The sequence below is a fragment of the Anser cygnoides genome, chromosome 1 (assembly GCF_040182565.1).
Source record: "Anser cygnoides isolate HZ-2024a breed goose chromosome 1, Taihu_goose_T2T_genome, whole genome shotgun sequence".
In the NCBI taxonomy this organism is placed as follows: Eukaryota; Metazoa; Chordata; class Aves; order Anseriformes; family Anatidae; genus Anser; species Anser cygnoides.
The window spans coordinates 116,819,033-116,844,984 of record NC_089873.1 but is presented as its reverse complement, the minus strand read 5'-3'; the positions used below and the strand labels follow the sequence as shown (position 1 = coordinate 116,844,984).

General features: G+C 40.7%; 1 protein-coding gene across 3 annotated transcripts in view; it reads left to right on the top strand.

The window, feature by feature from the left end:
• The first annotated feature begins 2,334 nt into the window (after positions 1–2,334).
• DSCAM (DS cell adhesion molecule) overlaps positions 2,335–25,952 on the top strand; it is a 475,409-nt gene continuing 451,791 nt past the window's right edge. Inside the window, exon 1 of one of the 3 annotated variants that reach the window (XR_007165989.2) lies at positions 2,335–2,817. Coding sequence is in view for 1 of the 3 variants with exons in the window: in XM_048071347.2 (XP_047927304.1) it covers positions 2,775–2,817 (43 nt within the window). In the remaining 2 variants the exon portion in view is untranslated. The remainder of the gene's footprint in view (positions 2,818–25,952) is intronic. The other 2 variants (XR_007165990.2, XM_048071347.2) reach the window with 2 other exon arrangements.

Below are 25,952 nucleotides of genomic sequence, written 5' to 3'. Positions count from 1 at the left end.
GCAGAAAGCTAGAGAGTAAGGATGATCAGCTTGTTACAGTCAACCAGTACAAGATCTAAATCCTGTTTAAGAACTTAATTTTAAGCCCAGTGCAAGCTTTTGGATCATTAATCACAGCTACAGTAATAGTTGCACAGGGTTTATTATTATTATTTTCCAGAAAAGATAAAATTATGTGCAATTTCAAATTCAGCTCTCTTGCTGGAAAATGCTTGAGTTTGTTTTAGGAAGAATTCTATAATTTCCATCCACTTAATCTAGAACACTTTGTTTTAACCAAATGGAAAACCACAAAACAGGGTTCTCCTTGGCTGATGATCTTAAGTAGCCTTGTTTGCTGTTGAAGCCTGGTCATGCTTGATTTTTCAGGCTTGAACGATAGCATTCTGACCGATTTTCATGTACTCTAAAATGTACAAGTTATCATATAGTCTTGTTTCTCCACTTTGACAGATTGTTTAATTTTGGTTTCAGTCAACTTATTCCCTGAGCAGCAGAGCCAGTGAACCCTGCTTTCATGCCACAGTGTGTCCTGTCTTCCTTAAACCCAGCTCGGAGCTATGTCTGAATATACTGAGTAGTTGGCTGGCTGATGGTTAAAAAAGTTATATACCTATTGAAAGTTTCTCCCTTGCCGTTAAGAGTTGCAGAAGAACAAATGAGACTCTTCTAGTTTGATGCTGTTGTTGCTTGAAATGCACTGAAACTTACAGAAATTCGCTTGAGATTTCTTTACATGAAACTGAAACTTGTCAAGGGCTTCCAGAGTTATGTAGATGAGTAAAGGAGGTAGAAAGGTAAAAGAAGATGGTATGTTTATTCTGTGTGGTACAGCATTGTTTCTCTTAAACCCAAAGTATGTTGGGCTTCAAAATGGAAAACAAAGCAGTTCTGAAAGAGCTGCGTGAATAGATCTGGCATGAGCTTCTCCAAAATACTCTCAGATGAACAATTATGCATTTCTGCTAGTCACTAGCTCTCTTCAAAGCAAAGAGATAAAATAATTGTCATTTTTAACAGAACTTCCCTCCCACTAAAAGCAAACTTCCTCTTTCTTCCCTGAAGATGTTTGTATTTCTTTCTTTCTTTTCTTTTATTCATTTTAATAGCATCAGATATTCCTTTGCACTGAATGACTTCCCTGGATACATCTTAGCCTTAAGGGCAACCATGAGCAGCTTGTCCTTGCCCAGCGTTAGTTTCATCTCTCCTACTTTCACTTCAGGGCTTCGGTGTCTTCTGGCTGATATCCCAGCCAAAATGCGATGCACGGCACGTCTGTGATGGAATTCACCGTGTTTCAGTTGTGACTTTGGTTTTCTCAAGAATTAGAGTGAAGGGCCTTATACAAAGCTTTGCAAGCACATTTTGGTCAGTTCTGTATGTCTCTAGAAACATCTCCAGACAGATTCTCCTTCCTGTCTGGCTGTCTTGCTGAGCTTTTTGCTTAGGTTCATCCCACTGTCTTTAGAGAGGGGTCATCCTTTCTTGAGTTTCATTGTGGTGAAACAAGGCTGAGGCCATCTCTGCCTCTATATAACTTTTTTTTTTTTTTTTTTAAATTAATAATGTCATAGGAAGACCCCCAAATGTGAAGTGATCCTGCTTGGCACCACATGGGGATTTTGCAGGTTGAGAGTCTGTATAGTTTTATTGTGTTTGCTTTTCATTTTATAGCTTAAACTCAGAGTAGCCCTAATGCTGTTATGTATTTCACAGTATTGATTTTTTTAGCTGTCTTCCTTTAATATTTTTTCACTTTTTTTTTTGCCTTTTTAGACCAACCTTCACATCATGAAAGAAAGAAAAGATGCAGAAATTGCTTTTAGTTAGAGAGACTGTAATTTATTCTTTCTCTACCGGGGGGAGGAATTTGTTACCACAGGAAAAAAAGAACCACATGAAAGGCCAAACTATATCTAGGGCTGTGTAAGTACTGGGAAAGGCAGAAGTTTTTTCCCCCCCCTGCAGTTGTGCAAAGACTCCTAGTCAGTTCTTGGACGTGCTCGCCTGCCTGGGCTGTGACCTTCCAGCAGGGCCCCCTCCTCCGGTCCCCCCCCACGACTTGTCAACACATTAGTCATATACAACTCAGCTGATGCCAAACGGCCGCAGTTCAGCCAACTATTGAAAGGCAGGCTATTCCTCTGCGTCCTTCTATTGGTCTTGGGTTTTTTTTTCCACCGCGGAGACTCGGCGCTGCTTTAAGACTGCGGGAGGCAGGGGGCCGAGCAGCGGGACCGGCGCGATCCGAGAGGCGAGGAGGGGAGAGGAGAGAAGGGGAGTGGGGAGAGGAGAGAGAGAGGAGAGGAGGGGAGAGGCGAGGAGAGGAGATGTGCCCGCCTGCCGCCGGGCCGCCGGGCGCTGCGTGAGGAGCCGGCTGGCCGGGGCTGGGGTCTCGGCGCTGGGGGCTGCGGGCTGCGGGCCGGCCGCCTGGGCCGGGGATGCTCGGGTGCCGGCGCCGGAGGCCCCGCTCCTCACCTGTGGCCCTGCCGGCGCGGCCCCGCGGGCGTCTCCCCGCGCCGAGGACGCACCTGGGCGCCGCGCCCCCGCCGCCCGCCCCCGCCGCCGGCCGCCTCTTCCCCCGCCCGAGAGCCGGCAGGCGAGCGTCGGCGGAGCCGCGGGGCTGCAGGCGGGGCTGAGCGCTCGCTGCGCGGACCGGCGGCCCCGCAGGCTGCCAGCAGCCCCCGGCCCAGGCGGCCGGACCCGGTGCGCGCTGCCTGGCGGCTCCGGCCCGGCCGTGGGCGCGGCGGGCGAGGGGCAGCGGCGGGGGCATGTGGATGTTGGCCGTCGCCTTGCTCCACAGCATCTCGCACGGTGAGCGCGGCGCGGGGCTGGGGGGGTCCCCTCGGCTTGCCGGGAGAGGGGCGAGGGTCGCCGCGGCGCCCTTTGTGCCGGACGCGGCCGCCGGGAGAAGGGCGAAGGCGCCCCGGGAGCCGCCGGTCCCCGCCGGGCGGGGGAAGACGGGGCCGGCAGGGCTGGGGATGGAGGCGCTTTCCCTCGCCTCCCGAGCCGCCCGAGTGCGGAATTTTTGCTAAGTGCCGCCTGAGCCCGGCTGAGTGCGCGGAGGCTGTCTGAAAGGCTTTCATCCCCAGCTTTCGCGCTGAGACCTTTCCTGCTTTTACCTTTGCTTCTTAATCGCCCCGCGCTTTCACCTAACAATTTCATTTTTTTTTCTTTTCTTATTTTTTTATTTCCTTATTATTTTTTTCAGATACTTTCAGATTATTTCCTCTCCATCATTTCACTAAAAATCTACCTGCTCCCCGGTAGTTTGCTTTTTTATCCCCCCCCTCAGTCACTTATGTAAAAATATGCACGGATAAGCATTACATCATCCAAAAATGTTCGAGACAGTCGATTATAAAGTTAGGAAGGAGAAATTAGAGTGGAGATGTAATAAGGGTAAACCTATTCTGTTTTTTCTCTTCATTCTGCAAACTCTTTGACTTTTTTTTTTTTTGTGTAGCTCCTCGAATATTATTATTTTAAGTAGTGGATGGGGGTATTTTGGAGCACTTGGTATATGTGATTGAAAAGAGTCATGTAAAAACCAGTTTAAATTGCATAACTTTTATTAAGATGTATATTATCAGTGCAGTTTTAAGGATGGAAAACAAATTCTGCTGTGGTGTGTGATTCTAGCTATTCCACTACATCGCCTGCTTCTCGGATTTGAGAATGTAGTGTTGCCTGTAATACATTACATCCTGACAGTTAAAACAGAAAGATTAAACACGCAATTTCCAAAATAGGCAAAGCAGGTAGAGTGGGAAAATGATTCTTGCATTGAATGAATGGGAGAGAAGCAGAGGGCAGAGCGTAAGGCTTTCCTGGAAGATACAAATAATTGAACCTCTACCAGAGGATGAGGGATGAATGCTGGATGAGTGTGTCTTCACATCTGCTTAAGTATATGCTGGATGAGAAAATGCATTGACAGGCATGGCCAGTCCAGTGCAACTAGGTGGATAGGTCATAAATCAGGAGGTGAATCTTAAGCATGTGTTTGGGGCTATCTTGAGATGTTTTCATGTTCCAAGTACCGCAGAATGCAAAATGATTGAAAATCTCCAAACCTTAAACTTTACATTTTTTCATTTTGTCTAGCAGTAAGACAACTGCAACAAGTTTTAACATTAAAAGCTTGCTTGCTTATTTATTTATTTATTTATTTATTTGTGTCAGGCAGCACTGTGCCTTTCTCTGTTCTATTCAGGCAGATCTCTTGGAAGGAGATATTCGCTATCAATGAGACAGAATCAGTCTGAAAGTATCTTTTTTCTTTTTTTACCAGCGCTGTTCAGTTAATCCTAGATTTGCATAGAAAGGAACTCTCTTTCTATACAGAAATCTTATATTTTTAAAAAAGAAGATATATATTTTTGTCTGCTGTACTGATGCTACATATGCTCCAAGTTAGGTAGTTCCATTCTACCCCAAAGGATTTTGAAGGAACCGAATAATTTTTACTTTACGAGGTTGAAATAATATGGAAATTGCTTTAATTTACTCCTTTATCTGTGAAGTCAGTAGCAATTTCACTTTCAGTATCCATGTGTTTTTGGACCACAGTCAAACAGGAAATTGTATTCCAAATGTTTTTGTTTTTAATAGTGTAAAATGTAAGTGACACATGCATCTGCATAGATTCTGTACTGTCATGCAGCAACGTTTATGCACTTGTGCGTCCAGGTTACTAAAATAAAATATTTTATGTATGCTGGTATTTTAAGATAAAAGCATTGTAGAAATACTTAATGGATGCTTCAATGACTCTTTGCAAACTTAAGTGTTTTTATTTTTGACATCATACCTGATGTCAAAATTGGTATGCATTTAGGACCTTTTAAAAGGAAAATTTTGGAACTGACACCTATCTTCATATTCAGTGGTACTAATAATAAAACCGAAGTTGTTCAGTTTTATTTGAGACTATTGTATCAGAGCCAAGAGTCAGAGAATAATATTTTTAAAGGACGTTAGATTTTAATGCACTGTCATATCAGATATGTATCTTTTTGAAGGAAATGACTGCATATATAAATAGAAATATCACGTATACATTTATTTTCATTATTCTATCTATAACTATATCTAATTCCATTGTGTGAGAGGTAGTGTTCTTCTATGACTATATCTTGAGGTGGGGGGAGACGCTGAAGCTTATTTAGCTTTTGCCATTGCTTTTTCTGAACTCCTTATGGAACTGTAGTACATTAACTTAAAAAACATGTACATGTATGAGTGGTTTTCAACTGTTACATCTCATTCTAATTTGAACCTTAAAATGTGTAAGATTGTTCATATTTATATTCTGTAACATTTTTTTCTTTTTTTTTTGGGGGGGGGGTGGTAAAGGGTGTAGATAGCTTAAACCCGTAAAGTGTTAATTCATTTTTTAACCCTGTAGTTGTCATCTTGGGCTTAATTTCTACTGAACATAATGGAAATTATCTGAATAACAATAGCGAGATTGCCCCCCATATTTCTCTGCAGTCACTCAGCACAAATACGTTTTGTCAAATTAGATATGAGTGGTGCCACTGGGTAGGCTTTGTGTTTGTAAAACAGCTTCCTTCTGGGGACAATAAAATACTGACATGCTGTTACATCCAATTAGTATTTCTGAAACGTGAAACAAAACCTTCCCAAATACCCTGTTAAAGTTCTTTGAATTTATAAAGGCTTTAAACTCTCAGTGCTGGGAGTTTCTTAAAAATACGGGTAACAGGTACTGTTAACCACAAATGTACTGCAGCCCTAGTAAATGCATTTCAACCTTAATAAGTGCACGGGACTATACAGACATCAGTGGGAGCTATGCAGCTGCATTCACCACTGTGAAAACCTGAGTCATGCTCAGTTACAATCCTGAGCAATACTTGAAATTATCTTCAAGATTACTGTACCTGTACTGCCTTCTGTGTTACTATACCGAAGTATTCCATGTAGAAGCATGTATATTTAACTGTGCTGATGAAAAAAGTCTGTTATAGCCTGGTCATAATCAGTAAGGGGGCATTTTGCTGATTGCAGGGAGGGGAGACACAGAAAAGAGAACAACCTCCTTCAAAATCCTGGCTATTGTAATTTGTGTGATAAAGTTTGTTCAGAATTAGGGGTGCTCTTTTCAGAAATTAATATAATCCAGTAGCATTTAATCCGTGGTATAGATATGCTGAACTGATTTGCAGTCTGCTTTCTGGCTGCATTTCTTATGTGCCTGGTGTCCAGAGTTCTGCTGAAATGAACAGAGCATCAGGAGACACACGATGCAGTACAGTTGACACTAAAAATAAATTCCCGTTAATATGACTTCCCATTTGAACCTGTAAGTCTAGAGTACACACACGTCCCTTTCCCCCCCGTGTCTACAAGCATGGGTTTTAGTAGCGCACCAGAATACTGAGAAGAGCAGCACACTGAGCTGAGAGCAGGGGTTAGGCTGGAGGAGGAGCAGCATCAAGAGTGCTGGTGGTGCCAGTGATGCTCTCCAAAGAAAATGGTGACTCGCTGCTGGGCGAAAGCATTTAAGGAAGAGAACAAATCATCTCTAAAATCTTTGTAGAAACACTGTAGTATGTGTATAGCTTATGTGGAACTGCATAACCAAATCCTTTTAGTGTCACTGCACATGCAGGAAGCATTGAGCTGACTGTATGTTTGTGGAAAGCACAGTACAGCTGATGGTGTTTCTTATCTAGTGTTACTTATCAGATACAAATAGCTATTAATTCATCACCCAGTGCCTAATAGAGAAATCTTGGACTTCTTAGCTATCACAGCACACTGGAGATCTCTATTCCCATTTCAAAAGAAAGCCTTCACCCTGTGTTGTGCTCAGGAGGGATGACCCCAGGCCCTAGGGGGGCTCGGTGCGGGATGCTGCTGGCACGGCTGAGCTGGTGCCACACGACACTAGTGGGCAGCAAACCACACGAGTCTGGCGGCATTTCTGACAAGCAGTGGAAACGCACAGTACCCGAAGGAGGCATTTTGCCTTTTTTTTTTTTTTTTTAATAATAAGTGGTCACTAAACTTTTTGACTAGTGGACACTGCATTTTCTTTCCACAAGGGCTGAGTAACAGATGTGTGTGACAATGAAGGTCGTTTTGGGAACAGTTTAAAGTTAGGTTGATTTCCGCAAATGATAAAAACAAAACCATAAACCCTGCGAAGTAGCTTGCAGCTCTGTGCTGTTCCTCTTTCTTGCTGATTTCAGGGGCGTCTCCTCAGTGATGCTGCATCCAGAGATGTTTGAGTTGGTTTCAGTTTTGTTTGTTCTTGAGTAAACTTTTGTCATGTAATATGCCATTAAATGAGATTATTTGGGAAAATCTTGTGGATTTTAATGAGCAGCTCATCCGTAAAGTTCCTTTAGCACATGAGCTGTGCAAGGCTCTGATTGCAGCAGCAGCTGTGCTCAGGTTGGACCTCAGATTTTGTCTCTCTGCCTGGATGAGTGTCTTCATGAATATGCCGTTTTCTCAGGGGCAGTGGTGACTGGGGAGTGAAAATAATCTCCTTTACCTATTCAATAAACATTGAAAAGATAACAAGCAAAAAGATATGAAACCGAACATCTTGGGGGGGGGGAGGAGGGAGGTTGTGGGTAATGAACTGAGGAGTAAAACGGATAGCGCTCTTTCCCCTTAAAGTTTACTCTAGTTAACGTGTTGAATTGAGGCGTCTTCAAATGTATTACTCATTTAGACTTTAATTTTAATTGGAACATGCCGTATCTTGGTCTGTCAGTCTAGGGATCTTTCAGATTTCCATTGGGGAATGCACTAATTCCAACTTTCACTTTAAGGACTGGAGAAGGAAGAAAAAAACGTTACATTCAACTTAATTATTCTAAGGTACAATTATTTGATTTTTTTTTAAATTATTTCTTTTGAGTTGCTGAAACTAAAAGTACTAAAAAAATCAATTGAAGCAATACAGGTCTGTAGATCAGAATACTCAATTATTTCAAGGTGAATGTGTAGGTGTATGCCATTAAATCACTTGTTTCATAATATAGCTTGAGATATTTCACAATCCATTTTAAACAGCACTTCCTTTCTTTTAACCTGTTTTGAAATCAATGAAATTAAAATTTCAAACAACTTTATTATACAAAAGAAACTCCATCTTCTCAATCTTTGTCTTTCTCTTAAATGCATTTCATCAAACAACTGATATTTTCAAAAATGAAGTAACATAAAATGAGAGAGATTTTATAAGAACCTATTGCAGCACAATGTTTTGGAGCACTGAAGAGAACCTCTTTAAGAATAAGCCACAGATTCCTCATGTACTGTGGTCTTCAATTGCCATTGCTTTTCTTTTTATATTGCTATTCACATTTTTATTATCTCAAGTATTTTTTTTTTCTGTTAGAGTATTGGATTACTTATCAGAAAGAAAAACTGAGGTTTATCAGTGGGCATTTATCGTAGTGAAGTGGGCAACAGATATTATGATGTACCCAGATGAAAGAAAGAAGGGCAAATGGATGGACAGAAAGGGTGACAGAGATTAACAAGTCTTCCCAGCATCCCTGTTTAAGCTATTTTTACTTAGAAGGCAGGGAGTAAGGTTTAAGAGTGAGCCGGCGATCCTATTTATAGAAAGACATTTTTAAATGCAAAGACTCTGAGAAAGAGAGTCACCTCCATACTAAACACCAGCCTCCCTGGAGCTCCCTGGTAATTGAGGGAGGGAGCAGCCTGGCGACCCGAGCTGCATTGCTGATGTGCCTCTGCTGAAGCTTCCAGAAGGACAGAGCCTACACGAGCACAGGGGCATGGGCCACAGCGTGGCCTGAGAACTCATCTGAAAATAGCCCACGGGTGCACGTCAGTGTGGCAGATGCAAGGGCACACGCAAGGAAATGGAATTGCACCACCTGAGAAACTGTTGGACTGATTAATATTCAAAGCCTTAATATGCAGGCCTCTGTAGAGCTGAAGACAACTGTTCTGCTCCTGTATCTCTAAATCTTGTGTGCTGAGAATACAGTTCCTTCTGATACCAATATCTATATTTATACATAGTTTGCAATTGCTTAAAAGCTACTGTGTATGGAATACCTGGCACTTGTTCTGCTGTCTGAGTGTACTGATGCTATTTTCTTCTAATTAATCACATGGTAATCCTATGCAGAAGATTTATGGCTTTAGATTTCTGTTTGTATTAGGCTAAAAATTATCTTTAGTAACCTCCTGTCATCTAAAGTAATTTTTGGAGAAAGTTTTGAGGAGCCCTCCAATATCTTAAGAATATCAGAAACATAATTTCTGAAAGGACCAGGAATCTTTCAATACAACTGGAATATAATTACATTGCACTGTGGCTTCAAATAGTCGTTTATCTATGTAATCTACTCGCAGTGATTCTGTAGATAAGATCATAGGGCAGCTCTGTCCATATAAATATCTGTTGGCATGAAATCTTTACATGTGGTTTTGCCAAGAAGTGGCTTATGCTAAACCTGCACATTAAGGGTGTTTGTCTCCATCATTTTTGAATGGCAGCCCTTCATGGTCTCACTTTATTGGTGCTGCAGAATTAAAGAATTTGCTGAAAGTTGTCTTGAAAGAACGGGTTTAAAACTGCTTGCATATTTTCAGTTCTGCTCTTTAGAGGTATCTTCATTATAACACGTAGTTCAGTCTCCTGGAGGCTTAGTAGTATGGAGTTAAAATACCAAATGTAAGTCTTTGACACACAGATTCTGTTTAACCTGACAGAGAAGACTAGGTGGGGTATTGAAATGTACAGCCTTGGAGGAACCCAGATGTTGTTGCTACAGTGTGTGCTGGACTGGATGAATTGCATGGTAGGATTTGAGTGCACTGAAATGCTGGTTGATCATTTGCTTTTTTTCCAGACCATAGGAATGAGATGTATAAAATGCAAGCTCTGGTTTTTGCTTGCATGATTGCTTTGTCCATCAGAAGTCTTTATTTATTATTTTTATAAACTGTATTACTTTCTAAAACTGAAAGCATAAAGGAATTCCCTGGGGTTTTCTCTGGGGCTGTTATTTGGGATTTTGGCCCTGACTCAGGAATCACACCCTGAATGCATAAAGTCAGTCTCTTGAAAATGAAGAGGTGAGTGCGTGACATGCTGTTAGACCACTTTCTGCCTTGATCTAAGGACAGGGGCAGTCCTCGACAAAATCCTTTTTGTTAAGAAAAGCTGATTCTGATGTCCCTTGAGGAGGATCTTAGTGGAAAAAGTGTCATTCGAGCAGACCAGACTCTAAGCAGAACTTAATTTAAACAGGAAAGCCTAGTGTGGTTCACCATCCAGAAGGTCCTACATCTCCAGCTGGCTCTACACTTCTCTTCCCATTAGGTGGTTTGCTGTGGGGTAGTATCAAAATATACTGGTGTTCGTGTATTCCAGAAAAGAGAGGTGGAGAGTTGGGTTGCAACTGTTGAAAGGCATGAAGCCAGGCATCACTATGTCATGATAGGTAGTTAATTTGGGAGACTCTCACTGAAGTCCCTGTTGCCTCAATATGTCTGTAGAGCTTTTTGGCATAATAACATGAATCCTAGTATACTAGAGTAATGATCTGCTTTATACTAGTTCATGCTTTCAGCTGTACATATTCAGGAAGCTTCCTTTTGTACCTTTCATTTCTTTCTAGGTCTGTTGTATGACTCAAAGGTTTCTCTTTCATCTTGGCAATGTTTTTTTACAACCTTGTTGCATAGGGGGTTCTAGAAAGCAGCTTTTTATCATTGCAAGGGTGAATGGAAAGCACAGAGAGTAAGGCTCAACTCACTATGGGACCTGAGTCATGGGAGATGCTTGCCCTGTTTGGTCGTGATATCAGATGAGGATGGAGCTTTTTGTTCTTGGCTTTTTGTGTGTGTTAAAAAGTACATAAATTGATGCTTGGGGGAGAAGGGAAGGAAGGGGATATGAAGAGTTTTTTTGGTGGGTAAGATGAGGGAAGGAGAAGGGAGAGCTTCAAACTGTGTAGAGATCTAGACAGCATTGCAAGGTGTATGATGAGAAGAGGTAAGGTGCTCAGAGCCTGAAGCCCTGTGGGACAGCAGAAGGACAGTGTCCAGAGGCCAAGTCTGAGCTCGTATACATTACGGCAGGAGGCTCTAAAGTCTCTGTGCTTCACAGTTTGCAGTGGGGAAGGCAAGGCTGAACCTGTTCCTTTGCAGACAGGAACCATGGGTAGGGAACCCAAGGACTCCCCATTGCTGGTTCCTGTAACCACATACTGCTGCTGGTCTGTGCCAGGGAGCAAGCTGGTGTTCCGCGTGGGTCCTCTGTGCCTTGTAAAGGGAGAGCTCAAACCCCTGAGTGTTCTTATCCTTCACCTACCCGTATTCAGCCTTTTCTGTCATTTGTGTCTGCTCATGTTGTTTCAACTGTGATATAGGCTTAATTTGAGGCCTACAACACTTTTATCTCCACCTTATTCTTATAGTTGTTTGTATTTATTTGGGTAGCAAAAGTATTTCTTGTCCCTAGAAGTTTGTCCACTGAAACAACAAATGGATTTGTGCAAGTGAAGGGGGATCAAGGACAGAAAGCAGTCCTGTGAATGTCAGTACGGCTGTAAGGTAGGATGTGTGAGTCCCCTGTCTGAGCAAAGGACAAAGAAACTGAGCTCCTTTATTGGGCAGGAGGGAGATAATTAATCCTCAGAAAAAGAGGCTGAGCTGTCAGGCTTTCACAGAAACACACTGGCAGCCGTGATTTGTTGTTCTGCTTTTGGAAGCTACAACTGGCAGGTTTGGTGCAAGGGGGGCTGCTTGGAGCATGCGCCCGAACACCCGGCCCTGCTCCTCAGGCCCTTCCTGGGCGCTGGGTCCTGTGAGCTCTGCGTGGTGACAGAGGTAGAGGCCTGTGTGAAGGTTTCAGCTAGAGGTGAATGCAAAGGTGACGCAGAGGAAAAGAAATACCCATCTGAAGAAACCATAGCTATAGCAGTTCAGTGCATATTTATTATATTCAAAAGTTAGTCCCTAGTGGATAAAAGCAATTACAATCTTCCTACCACATCTCAGAATATGTTTCTATAGAAGAGAAGAATGCTGATTTTTTGGTAATTACAAAGGGAGTTAATGAGTTTAAAAATATATATTTTCCTCAGCTCCATAATAGTGGTCTGACTGCTACTTAATTTTGAGAAATTCTGAGATTTTTTTTGATGAGTTAAATGTGTTTTTGTCTCAGCCGTGTTCAAAGACAAAAAAACAAAAATGTTTGACCACTATATAATGCTGTTACTCTTGTTCCTTACATCATCTCTACCAATCTCAGTCCCTAGTGTGGACATTCATTAGAGGAGGGGATTATGGCTGGCTGAGTACCTTAGCTCTGGTATTTCCAAAGGCCAGTGAATTGGGCCTTGTGCTCAGAGAGTTCTGTTTAAAGTAAGTAGTACGTATTAAATAGCTAGCTCATCAAAAATGAAAAAATTAGGACATGGCACAATGTTGGTGCTCTCATGACATCAGAAAGTGGATGAAACAGGGAGCTATACTACTGATACCATCAGGGGATGCTATCATTTGGATCAGGCCTTTTGCACTCTTAGAGGGCAGTAAGAAAAGAGAGGTTTAGGGAGATTATAGAATTGTTTAGGTTGGAAAAGACCTTTAAGATCAAGTCCAGCTATCCACCAAACACTGCAAGTCCACCTCTAAACCATGTCCCCAAAATGGATGGTGGTGGTTTTCTTGTGTCCCATACTATTTCTGACCATGGTGCAGTCTTAAGTAGCATTACCAGCTCTATGTTGCTCCCCCATCACTTCACTGTATCGCTTTTTTTTTGTGTGTGTGAAATGATGCGGAATCTCCTGTCTTTGAAGTCATGGCTTAGAAAGAAACAAGCTAGATAGTAAAACAACTTAAGATATTTTAAAATAACATAACTTTTTTACTTTTTAATAAAATTACTTTTGCTTTTTAATTAAATGGACTCCATATATGCTGGTATATGACCTCCCTCTTTGAGCTGGGAATGTTTGCCGGATGGTGGTTCTACCTTTATGCTAGTCAGAAACTAATTTATTTCCTTTTATTAATTCATCTATCAGTCACGTTTCTTATTAAAAGTGTGACAGTGCCTTAAAGTGATATACTGTTGACACAGCTCTTTGCTGCTGGGCTGCTTTTTGGAAATGTCAGCTGCAGTGGAAAGCTGCACGCTACACTCGTGAGAGTCTCCAGGCTGCTTGCACCAATTGCATATAGTGCCCAGTATGCAGAAAGCCTAGGGCATACTGGCCTTATGTGGTAATTGGTTACATTATTTTATTAATGTGCAGTCATTCTTAGAAGGCTAAAGGATTATTAGTATAGCTCTGTAAGAGGGATATAATCAACTTAAATTAGTTCACAATTGATCCTATGTGATCTGGCATCTTTAAAATGTAGGTAAGCAGCTCATCATTTTGATTCCTTATATAATATTGTAGAAAACTTTTTTCCAAGTCCAATTTTACCTATGAATGTTGCAGTTCATCACTTAAATATTTTTAGTGTCTGGAAGAATAATCAATTTGAAAAGATAAATAGTTATTTTTAAGAATAAATTACTTTATTTTACATAAACATTCAAACAAAAGATGATTCCTACGATCCTCTCCACCTGGCATTCTGCTTCTCCCCTTCCACCTTCCCACACTATCTTCCAGGCTTCCTTCTGTCCGTACATATCTTTTCCTGCCCACTCTCCAGACACAAGTGTTGTTTGATTGTTTGGGTATGCATTGGAAAGATTTTCTCATCTACCCAGGTTTCTGTTTTAGAGAAGTGATGTGATTTTACCAGAAAATCTAGACAATGTTAGGCAGAATAACTCTCTTAATATGTCTTCCTTTCCTATTCTCCCCCTCAGCTCTAAGCTGAAAAACCCAGTAGTGCTGATTTAGACTAATTACTTTAAATGCAGTTTGTAAAAGGATGCTAATACTTTGCTATATCCCTGAAGGTCGTCTAAGTGATCTATAGTTAAACATTCATGTGGGAGACTCTTGGGGGAGACAGCAAGGAAGGATTATAATGGAAACACTGTGGGCTAAAGTGTGTGCTCATGCTCAAGTCTTCATCTGGCAAAGCAGGGTAGTGGATTGTTTCTGGGGTTTTAGAGCTCTTCCTTGTATCTGAATAAGATATAGTTTGTAGACCCAGCTTCAACATCTTCCATGCTGGAGAACTGTGTGTGGTGCAGGACTAGAGTATTTAAACTGCTTCTTCAGCACTGTGAACCTCCATCTCCGTTGTGTTTCATTATGGAAAAAAAAATAAATCTGTGTATGATCTTGCGTCATTAAAATGTGCTGGGTGCCCAAGGTGTTTCTTCGTCTGTTCCTCTAGTAGCTTTTCCCCTCAAGTGATTATGCTAATTAGTGTTTGATCAGATGATTAAATTATAATTCGATTAATCCTGTGCGCTAAACGCTCTGAATGCATTTCCATCGCCTGAATGCCTTGTGCTTAAACGTTCCTGTTTGCAGCTTGATATGAAGCTCTTGCCTTTTTCCGTACCTAATGGGTTTTCTATTTTAAAAACACTATAGTTCCCTTTGACGTTAGGAAGCAGAGAAATGGGCTTTTTGTTTCCTACTGTACTGAACAGAACCAGAAATATGTATGTTCCCCTTATATGAACCAATTATTTCTAGGGATTATAAAAAAAAAAGGGGGGGGGGAAGGATCAAATATGTTTTTCTTTTAATACACACCCCTCATGTTCCATTCACGATTTACCAAGGCAAAAACAGTGATATGGCTAAGTCTTCTATCTGTTCCCATTATGAGTTGTGCTTTCCCTTAATAATTCCCCCCTTTTCAAAGCTGAAATTTATTTTGGTCAAGAAGGCTCTTCTTTGCAGAATGTATTGGTGTGTGTGATGGGGGGGGGGGGGGAGCAGAAGGATGTTTTTCCTCCATTTACTTACTTTCCCATCCCTTTTCATCCAGGTTTATTTCTGCATGTCATCTGTATGAGATAATCTCCAGTAGGAGTGTAGAAAGCAGGACACAGAATTTATAACCTTGGTGCCACTGTGAGATGAATGTTTAGCTGCAGCATTGCTTTCTTTGTCTTTGGGGTCCTGCATTTTTAGGTTATTTAATGTGACTAAGTTACACAGATTGGAGAGTTAAAAAAAAAAATCATAAAAAGGAGGTACTTAGGGTTTAAATATTAAATGTAAATAGTTATTACATAATTGGATGTGTTAAATCACTTCTCCATTTTTCCAGATGTAGGGTATTCTCTCTGAACATCCATTGCTTCCTCTGTCAGAGACTGCTGGATAGTAATGAGTGGCCTGAGTTCAGAAAAGAATGCTAAATTTAAATCATCTGGTTTGTTTCCATTCTACAGTGCAAAAAATAAATAACCCCAACATATAGCAACCTTCCTCCCTCCCTTTCTCTCCTCAGTTTTCCTCAGGGGAAGTGTGAGACAGATTGAAAATAGGGTTGCCAAGACCTTGTCTAGGGGGATTTGGCTTTGCTGTACCCCAGGTGTGGGAAGGTAGAGCAAGGGAATAGGAATGTAAAGGATGTTTTCTCTTCTCTCTCCTTCTCTTTGTTTACCTTAAAAGCTGTCAGAGACTCATAGAGCTCCTATAACATCTTATTTCACTTCTTTCGGACTGTCTAGGAAGCAATTTTACCTGTGAGGTGACTGGCATGTTACAATCTATTACCAGCCATAAAACAACATGGGGTAAATAAGTCTCCATAATTAAGGTCACAGAGGCCACAAGCACCTTCATACTTTAAAGCACAGCCATGTAGCAGTAATTGAATATTGAGATCTCATCAAGCTTATAGTCTATGCCTTGTCGATGAATTCAGCCTCATCCTTTGCCGGGGCCCTAGCCTGTGGGTCTCTCTCACCCTTGGCTCACTGATGTATGGTTTTGCCTTAGTTAGTCAGGTGTCCATCCTGGGCAATTGTCCCACTTGCATACACCCTCCAACAAGATTGTGGGCAGATGTTCATTCTGTAAACATCTGTGCAGACTTAAGGAGCTGCAACCTTTGGATGCCTACTTCTGCCTGGCAAGGAGAGGTTATAGCCCCTACAAGTTACCCTTTGAATGGTGTGTTTTTTTTTTTTTTTGAGTGCCTTCTGATCTCTTTTAATAACAGGCTAAGATTAATGCAAACCTCCTGTTTTAAATTGCAGCTGATATAGTTGTCTGTAAGCAGGACCACTCACATGAATCACTCTGCTGTCATAACTGTGTGGGGTAGAAACCTCCATCTGGAAAGCAGTGATGAGTAGCTGGAGGCAGTAATGCCTTCAACTGATTCAGATAAACAGGTCTGGAAGCAGGCTTGTGTCAACATCCCCATTTTAGAACTGAAAGAATTAGGCTAAGCTGAATTAAGGCTCTAATTCTAAATGAAAGTGCTAGCTTAGGATGGTGCTTAGCTCATTCTTTTTTAAAGTTTAATTTCAGATTCATTTCCTGAGTTTCCCCATGTGGACAGGTCCTCAGACTCTGCCTAGCCTTGGGTAAGCTACTTAAGCTTGTGACCTGAGGACGTTACTGCAGAATAAGCTAAGCTGTGTGGGAAGCGCTCTAGATTTTCCATGTAAACTAACTGTATGCCTGCTCCTTTTTCTTAATGGAAAATATCCTTTGTGTGGTCTTCCATAGCAGACAGATGGTGATCTTCATCATGGTGATCTTAGAGTAGGGTAAGTAGGAGTATACAAGTAGGAAACTAGCAATATGTCTGTGGAGGATGAGGTGTTCCCAACTATTTCTTCTTAAGTCTGTATCTCACTTCCTTATCTGTGTGGTGGGAACAACTTCTATACCCACCTGCTAAGCAGTCTTTTGGCTGAATATAAATATCCTTAGCTCTTCTGACTTCTAGATGTTGAGAAAATCATGTTGTGCAGTATGCATGCCCTTTTGAAAATGCTATCTCTGTGTTATTGAGCAGTCTTTTCCCCGGTAAATACACATGCTGATAATCTAGCAGTAGAGGTCAGTACTGATTTGCATTGGAGAAGCAAACCTAAAATAAGGAGGAAGAGGCAACTTCTCTAACCTACAGTATACAAAAATACAAGTCATTTTTTTGTTAATGGTATCCACTGCTTAAGTCATGTTGTCCTGTGATTAAAAAAAAAATGGTAACAGTGGATAGGATGACACTTCCAAGGTCCTTAGGTTTAGCTGTTGCTATTTTAGGCATACAATCTCTTCCTAAGCATGTTAAACTTTGCTTCAAAAGTATCTGGAGTGTAGTTAGTCTGGCTTCCTACCTTCAAATAGTTACAAATAAAGAGGGAGTGTGAAGATGGTCTGTCCTGAGGGACAAGTAGTTCTGACCTCAGTGGTCCTAAGTCTTGCACAGAAACTTGATGAACTTTCTTTTCCTTTTTAAACATGGCACTGACTGTGTCTGTACTTTGTTGCAGGGATAGATCCTCTGAAACAGCCTGTAGTACTAGCAGATTTGTAAGACAGTTGGTGTTGCCTGACACACACATTGTCCTTTCTGGGAAATAGTCACACTTCCTCAACCACTTTTAATGGATGTAAACCTTCCTCTTTCACTCTCCCAACTATTCTCCCTCACCTTTTCACTTTCTCAATGTATTTGCGGTCGGCTGGTTTATTTGATTAAAGTTGAGTGTGGTGATTTAAAGCTTATATCAGCTTGGTGTCTTCAGATTAGGTTGCTCTTCATAGTTGCCAGTGTTGTGGTCTGGTGGTCAGGGCTGTGCACTGTTGCACCTGGAAGGGTGAAGGAGAAAAAGAGCAAGTCTGCAAGAGGGAGCAGCTCCCTCCCTGTCATGGCACTTGAAGCCTGTGCTAGTGCTGGGGAGAGAGACCATCACCCTGGGTATCCTTGTCCCAGTTTCTAGCCCACCTGTGTATCTTGTTTGCACTATTGACCGCTCAGAACTTATAATTTCTTTTCAGAAATTGCTGCTCCTGTGTTGCATGCTGAAGTACATAGTAAGCTTAAGGAAAATGTAATCAATTCTCCTTATCTTGTTTTTATTTGCAAGCATGTGCAAGGTGCAACTTCAGGCAGGCTTAGTGAATGTTGGCATGACCAGAGTTTAAATGGGCCATTTGTAGGCCTGAGAACAGCATGATGTGGGCTGCTGCCTTTTGGATTCCACCCCACAGCAAGCTGTTTTGAGGACCCAACCTAGAAGAAAAAGTAACTTGCACTCTCTTCATCCCTAAAACAGTTTACAGGCAGGATTTCTCACATTACAGGCATCGCTGGTCCACGCTGGAGTTGTATGGCTGACCACCTCTCTTGCAGAGGGAAAGAAGTGGGTCAGAAACTTATCAGAACCTAGCAAAGCCTACAGCTACTTTCTCATACGGTTTTGGCCCTAACTTTTAAAACTTAGTCTTGGGGTGTTACCTTTTTAAAAGCTTGATTGATTTATTCCAAGTATTTTTATTTATTTTTTTTTCTGCCAGAGAAAATGTCACTACTACTACTTAAGACTTCACAGGCTTTTTGCTTTTCCATTTTCCTCCAGCCTTCAACTCCTGCAAATATCTAGTCTGCAAGAAGTATGTGCATTTAGAGTCCTGTCCTATCCAACTGTCTTGAAAATTCACTTGCCATGCAGGTGGCTCTGTTCTCTCTTGTTTGCAACAACTATTCTGTGCATATTGAGAGAGAGAGAGGGACAGGGAGGTACTAAAATGAGAAAATGGTTCCATGGCACAAAACTGATTTTTCCTTTAAGAAAAAAAAAAAAGCCTTCTGAAAAGTCTGAGTTGGGTCCATGAGTCCATAATAAAACTCACTGGGGAAGTGGGGCGGGGGGGGGTACAACACACTGGATAACCCATGTGCTGTATTTTCGAGGAGGAATTAGTGAATCAGTTCTACTTAGCTACTATATAAACTTAAACTCTGTGAACTGTACGTACTTAAACACTATACACTTGTCCACATGGGGAAGATTTTCTTTGCTGTAGGGTGCAGAAATTTTAATTTTCTTGCTTTTTGTCTTTACCTCTGACATTAGCAATAACTAGTACCGTAATAGCTTGCACCTCAGGAGAGAAGTCTACCCTCCTCCTGGTGGCTTCACCTCTCCTGCCCTGGATTTTCTCTGGCATCATCTCATAGCACTTGTCAGTTGCCACACATTGATTTGAAAGTAAGGAGAGCAATTCACCTACACTTTATTTTCCTCCAGTCATTCCCTTTTCTGTCCTCCTCCAGTCACACCAGAAAAGTAAATATTCAAAGAAAATCCAACCTCAGAGTTGATTAAAATTGAATAAGAATTTTTACTTTAGCCTGCCAGAGAGAAGCTTGGATTCAAACACCTAGAGTGACTTACTTTTATTCCCTCTTGGAAAAACTAACTTAATCAAAATAAATGTGATTCCACAAAGTCAATATTTCTTTCATGTTCTGCCTGTGCTTTCATCAGGTTGGTGTGTGTATGTGTGGGGAGAATGGTTAGAAAGAATATTCAGAAAAATGCTTTCTGGCAAAGAAAGAGATCACAGATCAGATCAATGAAATTTCCACAGAAAAGAGAATTGGAGTGATTTAACTTTATTAGCCCGAAATCTTACATCTGGGACCAGTTGTATCTTACTGGCAACTCTAGTGAATAAACTTATTTGAAAAAATATCATAGGAAAAAAAAATTTTGTTAAACCTCAGAAACAAAACCTGGCATGCAATTTCAAAACGAACACATGTATTTTTACAAATCCGTTTTGACTTTTGATAATGATAGGTCATAACAAATGTGAAGGTCCTAGGAAAGTGGTGTTTAATTTGTTGTGCTGTGGTACATGATTGCAATGTGCAAATGTATGAGAAAATGTGTCCTTTCGCAACTGAAGCTCTCAAGGGACACATCATGTCAGCAGTGATGCATTAGCAAAATACTGAAAATATGCCTCTTACTTGAGTTCTGTTTCCTTGCCAGTGTACCCAAACAATTTTAATCCTCTTATTATTGAGACCCTAGCCAATTTATTAGGTCTGACTAAAAGTCACAGTATTAGCCTTTAAGCCCTACCCAGTTTGATCTGAACCATGAGGAATCTGCTCCTAGAAGAGTCTATTTGGCCTGTTCTCCTCCATGCTGTCCATTCGGGAATGACACAGTTGCTTTGTATGTGCTGGATATGAGCAGTTGGTTGTGATGATTCTTATGTGTCTATTTGATCTTTTGGGATTTATTCCAGGATAAGATTGTTATAGCCACAATTAATGAACTCAAAGTACTGGGGCAAAATCAAGACTCATTTCTGGATGATGCTATAGCTAATATTAACATCTAAAGGACATGCATTAGTGCTTGTGCAAGGAAACCTCTACGTGTGCATTATTATTATTATTAAGCAATCAAGGCAGCAAGAAATGCTTTCTAGGTCCTCTTTGTGTATGAATTTTCACTGCTTAGCTCTCCTAAACCAAAATTCCTCTGCCTAGACTGGGAAATACGTTGTTTATTTCATATCATAAAAGAGGTATGGTGCTCCAGGACATAGGAAACAAGATTGAGCAACATTATATAGCTTCTTCATATCTTCTGAAATACTAAACATTATTAGAGGTATTTGATATTACAAAAAGTCCTATATTTTCTAGTACACATAGCAAGTAATTGCTTGTTCTTGACTGTATTCCCTTGTTTTGGGGTCTAGTTAACAATTGCATTTGCTAGTACACAGTTGCCCAATTAATTAAGATATTGATTGGAATATGAAGCACTGCATGAGGTACTACTGACAAAGGGCTTCCATTGCCAGCCTGCCCTTCTCTTCATTCAAAAAAGAAAAGAAAAGCGAGTGTTAAGTTATCCTATGTGGTCATTTTTTTTTTAAAGGCATAGTATGAACATTTTGTAAAACTATTAAAGGAAAAGCATTCAGGGTTTTCCAATTTTATGTTCATGGCCTGTAGTCTAACTTATGTGACTGAAGAAATATACATAGTCTACATGTGTATATATAGTCTATAAACTTCATAGACTAGTGATATACTTTTAGACGTACTGATTGACAAGTCATAAGTAGTGCTCCCAGCAACATTTTAGTTCTGTGGATTTACAGCTCATTATCACTTATGCTATCTAGTAAAGATTTAAAAGTGGTACATTTTTGAACCTGAAATAGGAAAAAATGTGACTAAAATAATTACCTCTGAAATGTGTAATCGAATCCTTATTTTAGCACAGGTATGTGTTAGTGTTTTAAAACCGAGTAGCAGTTGACATAGTTTCAGTGGAAATATTTCTGCATTGATTTTGAAAGTGTATTTGATCTTAATGGCTCCATAGTAGGTAGAAGAACAGTGTTATGGTGGCTAGGCATTACAGCTTAGAAGACCTAAGCTCAAATCCCCTGCTTTGCTGCATATTTTCAGATGTGATGTCAAGGAATTTGCTTGGTTTCTATGGGTGCTGGTACCTCACTGGTTGATAAAGGTGTTCTGCTTCTAAGGATGTTAGCATGAACATGGTCAGGAACATGAAATGGGTACACCATGCTGGTAGTTGGTAAATGGAAATTTGAAAGAAAAAAGAGTTTATTGTGGGGTTAATCATTACTAAAGAAAACAACCCACAGAAATTTTTATTCTAAGCAATATAGCATTGTTCAGCAGGCACTTTGGAAACCTTGGAGGTGAATCTACTTCCATCCATGTCATAAGGATGGAAGTAAATAAGTTACCCCTGTGTACCTTAGTCTGAAAAACCTGGAACGCTCCAGCTACATGCACATCCGACTGCACTACAGTTCATAGTAGAAGGAAATATGTGTTATTCAGGTGAGAAATAAGCTCCCAGGTATCAATTTTATTTTTTCTTCCCTGGATCAAGGGAGCTCTTTCAAGATAATCTGATTTCAGCATTAACTGTGAATTCCTCTGGCTGCCTCTGGAAAGACGTGCTCTCTGCGCCAGGCAGTAATTGCGTTAATCATCCATTTTTAAATAACTGCATTTGAAGTTAAGTTGAGAATTGCTTTTCAGATCTTTAATTTGCTTTGGAAAAGTGAAATAATTCCCACAAGGGTTGTGCTAATCAATATTCCAAAGGCAAGTAACCTTTGCTAATACTTGAACATGGGATACTCAATATTGTTCTGCTTAAAGAATTTTAAAGAAAAAAATACTCCAATTCCATCTGTGATTTGGCAGGTTAATAACTTTTCTGTCTGCCAGGCATAAGGATTTTTAGTAAACAGCAGATTCATCAAGTGCAGAATTGCATTGTATTATCTTCTTTTCATTGTTGTTTTTATTTTAAGCCTTCTTTCTAATATAAATGATGACAAATTGCATAGTTGTAAATTTGAAAGTCCCTAAATGGTGTTTTTGTCAAAGCCTTTATGCTGAAATGCTTACTTGGAAAGATTTTAAACCTCAAGAGCCGGGGGAGGGGTTTTAATTATTATGCATCATGACACAATGCATTATGCATCATGGTTGTTTTTCTGCTTTTTAAACACTTGTTATGGATGATGAGACTAATATAAATGGACATACAGTGAGAGCTGCTGCAAAACCTTCTTATGATGTCATATTCTGTTTCCAAGGAATTTCAGCACTGCTGTAATATGAAACCAAAGGATAAGCAAACTTAAAAAGGCACTTGGAAGCATGCTAGTAATTAGCTGCCAGGTAGTCATCAAGGCAAGGTTTTTCCGATGGTGCTTTCCTGGTAAACTGGATAACAAACCCATTTGTTGAAAAGTAAAAACGATGGAGCGTGGGTGCTGCTGTCTTTAAATTTGACCATGCTTCCATTGAAACCACCTGCAAATTACTGCTGAGGCTCAGAATTTGCTTTCTTTAACTTGCTTTTCCCCCACCCAGGCATGCATACTACTGAAAATATAGTGGTGGTGGGACTGATTAAAGAGCAGATTGGATACAATAGATTCAGTGCTAGAGCTGCTTTTTCTTCTTTCCTGCTCCCCACTCACCCCCTGCCCCAAATAAATGGTGACTTTTCCCTTGAAAACAATCTGATATTTAGGTGTTGCAGAGATAGAGGAGGAGAAAAGGGAGAACCGTGCATTCTTTTCTTTAATAAAGCCTATTTTTTAATAGTCACAGGGATTGCCTGGGCTGCATCCTGTAGAGATTGAGGGAGAGAGAGGAAGGCTGGTTTGTCTGAATAGATATTTAAGGAGTCACAGCAGGCAGTGGATTTGTGAGAGGAAAAAAAAAAAAAAAACTGTACTTCCCCAGAAGGCAAGTAGAATACAATATTTCATATTTGAGGGTTGGGGAAATGAAATTTCAGTGTCATCATGGACCTTACAGAAGATATTGCTCAGTGACCCACAGACAGTTGGCAACTGCATTTGTCCCTGAGATACTTATCAGGAAAATCTCAAATCCACCCTCCTCTGGCCCCCTGTATACGCAGAATTAATTGGCTGGTAGTTGTTGCTTTTTTTTTTGCCTTTTTTTCTCCAAAAGGGGAATAAAAAAGTCCTCTCTATGTATGTATGCTGTTTTATAAAGGCTGCTTTGGTGCTGCATAGACTGCTGCTGAGGAATGCATTATGTTTGTAGGAGGATGGTGTCACCTTCACTGCCCAAGCCTGAGCTGTGAAGCTGCATACTGGTATGTGAGGAAGGGCTGTAGCTCTGCCTGTGGCAGTGGTGCCACACACTCCACAGCTGGGAATAGAAATCTGCCTCCAGGCTGAAGCTGGGGGTGCAATGTGGGGCTCTGCCATGAGACATGAAAGCAAATTTGGGTTGTTACTTTTTTATTTTATTATTATATTCAGTATTCCTAGAATTTCTTTTTATCTTTGTGGTTACAGAAAGATAACTAATGCCTCCCCACCCAATTTAATAAGACAGTAATAATATATTTGGTTTTGTGTTTCAATGTTGTTACTCTGCAGTAGATGTTGGACATAAAATCTTACCTCTTGCTTTCTCCCAGTAGCTCTGGCTAACCTTCTGTAATGATATAGAAAGAAATGTTCATCATGTAGTCCCTCCTTTTCATTGCCAGGGAGGGCACTGAGTCAAAGCTCATGCTCAACAGCAAGACCTGCATGTCTTTGTATCATGTTTCACCTATGCTGGGATAGCAAGAAAAAGCCAACTCTAAGATCCTATTATCTTATATATCCTATAATGCATCTTACAGATGTATTTTCAACCATTGAGAGTTCTATTCAGTGTTTGGGATGTTTAGAAGAGCCTCTGTCATGTCAGCTTATGCGTTGAGTTCTTGGCAACTTCCACTTCACTCTTGGGTCATGAGGTACTTTCTTTCCATCCCCATTTATTTTGCCCAATGCAAGCCTTTGAACCCTTCATCCACATAACTTCTCTACACTCTCCACACAGGATTTCTTCTTTTTTTTTCCTATTGAAGTTCCCTACATGTGCAGCTGCTTCTTCTGTCCTAACTTTTCTTTGTCTTGAAGTGTCCTAGGACTTGCAAAAGATCCTTGCTTAAACTGTGATTACAGTCTTCTCTTTGCAACTCCTACATACTCGGATAGATGAAAAGAAAATAGGAATGGAGATTATACAGTAAGCAACAGGATGAAGAAATGTTTTTGTTTTTTTCTTTGACTCTCTTGCTCTGCTTCCCTTTCTGTCTGCATCTTCCCATCCCTTAATGTTCTTATGCCACAGTTTATCAGAGAGATTTTCAAAGAGGATATAGGAACATAGTTGAAGAAAAAAGAAAACAGCAACAAAATTTTAATGGCTATGTTTCTTCTAGTCCCTCTTGCACCATTTCCTTGATGTTAAAAACCAGTGTCCTGCCAAAAGACGCATTGCAGTTCAGATTGTTCTAAAAATCCACGTTTCCTAGGATGGGCTGTTACTGCTGACATGGTAAACTGTCTCCTGGTCAAGTTGGATGGGCATGCTATGTTTAGCTAAAATGGATGTGACTTGACCTAGCCTGGTGGTTGTACCCACACAGGTGACCTTCCTTTACTGTGGAAGAGCACAAACATAAGAGAAGGAGGAAAGAAAACATTTTTTACAAAGGATATTTTCTGAGATCCAAAAAGAGAGCACAAAGCCTGAATTACTTGTAAGATGCCAAGCAGAACCTGCTCTGCTCCTTTCTAAAGTGGGAGTTCATCCTTCATTCCTGCAGGTGGGAAGAGGGATCCTGTGGCCAATGATCTTCACAGTAGTGAAGTATGTGAAAAAATTTATGGGATTTATGGGATGAAGAGAAATCGACAGAGCTAGCAAGGCTAGGCTAATAATACAGCTGTGAAATCCAGCCAACTACAGTTTCTCTTTAATTCTGAGAGGCATCAGTTGTCCTGGCCAAGTCTTGCAGCCCCTCAGTTCTTGAGGGAGAAGCAATTGAATGGTACTAGCTTGACCTAAGAAAAGAGAAAACTGGGCTGCCCATGTTTTCCTCTTCCTTGTAGAAGTTTCTGAAGAGAATTATTCTCCTTATTTCTCTTCCTTTTCCTTTTCCCGTCTCCCCATTCTGCAATGTGTCCTGTTGTTTTTTCTTCTCCCCGCCACCCCCTTCCCTTCTAACAACAAAAGAACACATTTAAATGCACCTACACTTTGTCTTGAGGTTTATTAGTAGCCAGCATGGTCAGGCATATCTGTACTTTCTTCTCAAAACCTTTCTTTGAATGCAAATACAGCAATATGATTGTGAAGTTTCTGGCTAATAATAAAATCTGCATTGCCTGCTGTCACAGAAAGGGATTCCTTGCCATCTTTCCTTCTAACAGTGGTGGTGGTTGTTACCTTTGAACATCTTTGGACATACTTCCTTAGCCTGAGGTTTTTGAATGTGTCCTGTGCAAAATTGAAATCCCTGTTGTTGTCAGGCTCTACTGACGGAACCAAAGGAAATGCCAATACTGTGAAAAAGTTGTGCCAATTTACAGGAGGATTGTTCCCACTTCACTGTGCCCCTGCTGTTTCAACATGTTTTATTAGGCTGTAAGGAGATC